Below are 6,000 nucleotides of genomic sequence, written 5' to 3'. Positions count from 1 at the left end.
CTGACAGGTCATGGACTGGTAGCTGGAGAGATGCCAGTTCATCTCCAGTTCACTGTTGAGGTGCCCTAAATGTGTCAATGCCTTATTTTTATCTATATTATCTTATTTTTTTAAACCGTGACATCATCTACCAGAACAGACACTTGTCCATAATTTTCACATATGATCAAGATTTGTCAAATTTTTCATGAAAAACTGGATTTTCAACAGCACTGGTATCATTAACTTAATGTAACACAATGACTGTAACACACAACTCTGCAGGTGGAAACACCTCAGGCTGGATTATTCTCACAAACGGACGTGTTACCTGACAGCTGTGGACTCCAGGCCTGTGGGTTCTTGAGCTTTCTTGAGTCTGTTTTGGAGGACACATTCCACACATGATCAATGTTTGTAGTTGCTGCTTGGACAAGTTTGTGCGTTCACAACTAACTGGGGACACGTGGATGTCCAAACAGAGCCTACATGTACACCCTCCGACGATGACACTTACATCACGCAGACCCTCGAAGACACTTATGTACGGGAAAACTATAAAACCATCCAAAGTCCAAAGGATTTGTTTCTCAGAATGTCCCTGCTGTAACTTACAGGTGAACAGATGAGGTTTGTGTGTCCAGACATTACCAAACTGTATGCATGGGTTGCTGTGGCAACAACGTAGGTGTCAGTAATTTTATACACTGTTGACGTGACTTTCCAAAACAGAGGCAGGAGGAATGGCCGATAAATGATGCGCTTCACTCACTCTGGTCGTGTGGCACGTTGAGAATGACTCAAAAGTCACTGGGAGATCAGCGGGACTGAGATGCATCCGATCAGAACCACATTTCAAACCACCTCGAAATGTGTCTTGGATCTGATCTGCAAAGGCTGCATGTCAGACATTTTTTTGCCATCCAGACTTTCTAAAGTTTGATCCAGATTGTGGTTTTAGGTGTAACAACAAAAAGAAGCGTCCATGGAAGCGACTCGTCTGGAACAGACAGAGAGGTTAGCGTAGATACTGTGACAGCATCAGTTCTATCAGAGCTGGAGAGAATTCCTTCACTGAAAGAAGAACCAAGAACGACACTGAAGATTTTTATTGAAGAAAAGATGTTTTCGCTCTTCTTCCTGTCAGCTTCAGCTTCAGTTTGGTGAGTTGATCTGATTGGCTGAAGTTGCCCTGCGTTAGACATGACAGATGGATCCATTCACCTGCCAAGTGTTTTTTTTTCTTTGAAAGTACCTGCCTTTTTTCTCCCTAGATGGTTCTGTGTAACAAACCATGTGACCTGTCACATGTCACTGCCCCGACATGAAGACCTCTGATTGGTTCTGCAATGGAGTTTATTTTTTAAACTCTGCAATCGTTTCCGAAATGTTTTAATAATGAAAACTGGAGACCGTCTGCAGACTCTACTGAACGAAGACTGACCGTGAGTCTGAAACCCATCTGGATCTGCTAGAATAGATCAATAGATGGATCAATAGATGAGAGGACCACAGTTCAGTCAGACAGTCAGACAGGTGTCGAAGAGGACTGATTTCCTTCTGTTCTTTTGTTTGATTGGTCAGTACCTGTTTTCTACTTGTTCTTGGATATTTTTTACAGTACATTTACTTTTTCACTCCGTTCCGTTTCATTTTTTTTCAGGACATGAAGGAGTTAAAAACCTGTCGACATGTTTTATGTCTTGATATTGTTTCCACTGTGTAAACAGTTCGTCCCGCCTCCATTATTCACTGTAGTGACAGATTTTTACAGTGTTTTCACCAGCTCTTTGTAGTGTGTGTGTGTGTGTGTGTGTGTGTGTGTGTGTGTGTGTGTGTGTGTGTGTGTGTGTGATGTCTGAAGGCAAAGTTTGGTTTAGATGACAGATTAGATGGTTTTAATGGTTTTGATGGTTTGTTCAGTTTCTGTTCTCAGTTTTTAGGAAATGAAGAAACATTTCAGGAAAAAAGTCTCAGAGTTTTAACCCTTTAACGTCTGAACACAGGAGTCCAGTGTAAACCTCGTATCTCCAGCTGCTGGACTTCATGTTTCTCATGTTAGTGACTTTTTTTTTAAGGTTTTCTGATGTCTTTTGGACTTTTTTGTGTGTTTTGAAAGTTTTTCAACTTGATGATTTTCAGACATTTATTTTATGTGAGTTTCTCCTGATCGTAGATCGTGGACTTTTTGTGTTTTTCAGACAGTTTTGTTTTTTGTATGTTTTATCACACATTTTTAGTCGTGTTTTTGGTTTTTAACTTCAGTTACATTTTTCAGAGAGAGACTTTTCACATGTTCAGATATTATTTTATTATTTTTATTTTTATTTTTCAGCTTTTAATAAAAAATGTTCAATAATTAACTTTAAAATCATTGAACTGAAACTTTTTCCCTCCAAAAAGTCTTCTGGAGATACGAGGTTTTCATTCTGTGTTTCAGTGTGTGTGTTTCAGTGTGTGTGTGTTTCAGTGTGTGTGTTTCGGTGTGTGTGTGTTTCAGTGTGTGTGTTTCAGTGTGTGTGTGTGTTTCAGTGTGTGTGTTTCAGTGTGTGTTTCAGTGTGTGTGTGTGTTTCAGTGTGTGTGTGTTTCAGTGTGTGTGTTTCAGTGTGTGTGTGTTTTAGTGTGTGTGTTTCAGTGTGTGTGTTTCAGTGTGTGTGTTTCAGTGTGTGTGTGTTTTAGTGTGTGTGTTTCAGTGTGTGTGTTTCAGTGTGTGTGTGTGTTTCAGTGTGTGTGTTTCAGTGTGTGTGTTTTAGTGTGTGTGTTTCAGTGTGTGTGTGTGTTTCAGTGTGTGTGTTTCAGTGTGTGTGTTTCAGTGTGTGTGTGTTTTAGTGTGTGTGTTTCAGTGTGTGTGTTTCAGTGTGTGTGTGTGTTTCAGTGTGTGTGTTTCAGTGTGTGTTTCAGTGTGTGTGTGTGTTTCAGTGTGTGTGTGTTTCAGTGTGTGTGTTTCAGTGTGTGTGTGTTTCAGTGTGTGTGTTTCAGTGTGTGTGTGTTTTAGTGTGTGTGTTTCAGTGTGTGTGTTTCAGTGTGTGTGTTTCAGTGTGTGTTTCAGTGTGTGTGTTTCAGTGTGTGTGTGTTTCAGTGTGTGTTTCAGTGTGTGTGTTTCAGTGTGTGTTTCAGTGTGTGTGTGTTTCAGTGTGTGTGTTTCAGTGTGCGTGTTTCAGTGTGTGTGTGTTTCAGTGTGTGTGTTTAAGTGTGTGTTTCAGTGTGTGTGTGTTTCAGTGTGTGTGTTTCAGTGTGTGTATTTCAGTGTGTGTGTTTCAGTGTGTGTATTTCAGTGTGTGTTTCAGTGTGTGTGTTTCAGTGTGTTTCAGTGTGTGTGTGTATTTCAGTGTGTGTGTGTTTCAGTGTGTGTGTGTGTGTGTGTGTGTGTGTGTTTCAGTGTGTGTGTATTTCAGTGTGTGTTTCAGTGTGTGCGTGTGTTTCAGTGTGTGTGTTTCAGTGTGTGTATGTTTCAGTGTGTGTGTGTGTGTGTGTGTGTGTGTTTCAGTGTGTGTGTGTGTGTGTGTTTCAGTGTGTGTGTGTGTGTGTGTGTTTCAGTGTGTGTATTTCAGTGTGTGTTTCAGTGTGTGTGTTTCAGTGTGTGCGTGTGTTTCAGTGTGTGTGTGTTTCAGTGTGTGTGTGTGTGTGTGTGTGTGTGTTTCAGTGTGTGTGTGTGTGTTTCAGTGTGTGTATTTCAGTGTGTGTTTCAGTGTGTGCGTGTGTTTCAGTGTGTGTGTGTTTCAGTGTGTGTGTGTGTGTGTGTGTGTGTTTCAGTGTGTGTGTGTGTGTGTGTTTCAGTGTGTGTGTGTTTCTGTGTGTGTGTGTGTGTGTGTGTGTGTGTGTTTCTGTGTGTGTGTGTGTGTGTGTGTGTGTGTGTTTCAGTGTGTGTGTGTGTTTCAGTGTGTGTGTGTGTGTGTGTGTTTCAGTGTGTGTGTGTGTGTGTGTGTGTGTGTGTGTGTGTGTGTTTCAGTGTGTGTGTGTGTGTGTGTGTGTGTGTGTGTGTGTGTGTGTGTTTCAGTGTGTGTGTGTGTGTGTGTGTGTGTGTGTGTGTGTGTGTTTCAGTGTGTGTGTGTGTGTTTCAGTGTGTGTGTGTGTGTGTGTGTGTGTGTGTGTGTGTGTTTCAGTGTGTGTGTGTGTGTGTTTCAGTGTGTGTGTGTGTGTGTGTGTGTGTGTGTGTGTTTCAGTGTGTGTGTGTGTGTTTCAGTGTGTGTGTGTGTCTGTGTGTGTGTGTTTCAGTGTGTGTGTGTGTGTTTCAGTGTGTGTGTGTGTGTGTGTGTGTGTGTGTGTGTTTCAGTGTGTGTGTGTGTGTTTCAGTGTGTGTGTGTGTGTGTGTGTGGGCTGCAGATTAGATGCGGGGCTCCTCCTCCTCCTGCAGCTCCTCTATATATACAGAGAGCAGAGAGAGAGAGAGAGGCAGGGGACGAGCTCCACACCGACACACACACACACAGGCACACACAGTGTGTTCAGCAAAGAGCGAGAGCGGTCGAGAGACATTCACACTAAATGAGAGGAGAGAGACTGACAGAAACACTGGAGGAGACTGACTGACTTCTTCTTCTTCTTCTTTGGTGTTTTCATTTAAAGACTTTGAAGAAGGAGAAAAGAACAGACACACTGACAGACAGACAGAGAGACAGACAGACAGACAGGTAGCTCTCACAGGTGACAGGTGAATAAATCAGGTGACCCTCCTCTTCCTCTTATGATGGAAGATTACACTCTTCCTTTCTGGATTTACCTCGCTGTTTTGACTGTGTTTGTTGGCGGAGCCATGAAGAAGATTTTGGCGTCTCACCTGAGCGCTGCCCCGCCCCTGGTGGCGTGGCTGGGGGCCACGGTGCTGGTGGAGCGGCTGTGGGCGCTCTGCCTGCCCGCCGTGCTGCTGCTGGCGCTGCTCGGACTCATGTGCTGTCTCTATTCCGCTGCCAGGACCGGCCCGCCGCCCGCCACCCTGCCCACCCATGGCAAGGCTGTCTTCATCACAGGTAAGAGAAGGCTCCGCCCACTCTCTCAGGTGTGGATGTAGAGTCGTTTTTTAGACCTCAATCTGTGGAGGTAAAATTGTGGGTTTTAGTTTAATATGAAGTTTTTTGGGAGGAGAAGCTTCGATGGTTTCATGTGTTTGTCAGACATGAAATCGCTCAGCTCATCTGGAAGCATGAAAAACAACAACAACTGTTTATTTAAAGAAGTTAAAGTTTAATAAATCTGAGCATTTTTCATGAGAAAAAACCTGAGCTACTTTTTTCCAGAAGTTTGATTAAATTTTCAACCATTTGCAGTTTTTAAAACATAATCATAACTTCAACTTCACAAAAATGTAGTTTAAATTCCAGAAAAGATCCCAAAGTTTCCCAAACAAACTTCAATTTGTCCATTTTATTTTACTATAAGTGATATCTTTCTTCAAATTGGAGCAAATTTTCAAGCAATCACAGTTTTTAAAGCCTGATCATAACTTCAACTTCGAACTCACAAAAGTTTAAATTCCAGAAAAGATTGCAAAGTTTTCCAAAGAGAAAGACTGATTTTTATTTTACATTTTTGCTAAAATTAGAACAGATTTCCAGCTGTTCACAGTTTTTAAAACCTCAGCTTCATTAAAAACCAGAACATATCTTAAGGTTTCCAAAAGTTTTTTCCAGGAATTTTGAGTGAAATGTGTCAGAAATGCTGCAGAAGTAACTTCTGTAAAGCAGCAGAGAGTTAAAATGTGATTTTCAGAGAGACTGTTGGGGGAAGTTCAGACTTTAAGAGGTTAAAAGGAAAAGTTTCGTAATCTTTTGTGTGAGTGTAAATGATCAGAGACGAGGTCACGCTGTACTAAACCCACTTTAAAACACCATTGTACCGCTGCTGCTCAGATCAGGAGGTGATCTGATCCCACACAGACTCTGTGTGTGTGTGTGTGTGTGTGTGTGTGTGTGTGTGTGTGTGTGTGTGTGTGTGTGTGTTGGGGGATAAACTTGAACAATAGGCAGCAGGAGGAGGGGGTGAGGGGGTGGGATTCCCCTCAGCCGAGGAGGAGGAGGAGGAGG

At 42.4% G+C, this 6,000-nt stretch overlaps 1 protein-coding gene across 1 annotated transcript in view; it reads left to right on the top strand.

Annotated features, from left to right (window-relative positions):
• The first annotated feature begins 4,577 nt into the window (after positions 1-4,577).
• Positions 4,578-6,000, top strand: part of hsd11b2 (hydroxysteroid (11-beta) dehydrogenase 2) — a 30,923-nt gene continuing 29,500 nt past the window's right edge. Inside the window, exon 1 of the mRNA XM_084723292.1 lies at positions 4,578-4,947. Within this exon, the coding sequence (XP_084579418.1) occupies positions 4,665-4,947 (283 nt within the window). The 5' untranslated portion in view covers positions 4,578-4,664. The remainder of the gene's footprint in view (positions 4,948-6,000) is intronic.

The sequence above is a fragment of the Lutjanus erythropterus genome, chromosome 1, assembly GCF_056507025.1.
Source record: "Lutjanus erythropterus isolate fLutEry1 chromosome 1, fLutEry1.hap2, whole genome shotgun sequence".
Classification (NCBI taxonomy): domain Eukaryota; kingdom Metazoa; phylum Chordata; class Actinopteri; order Lutjaniformes; family Lutjanidae; genus Lutjanus; species Lutjanus erythropterus.
This window is presented reverse-complemented; position numbering and strand designations above follow the sequence as displayed.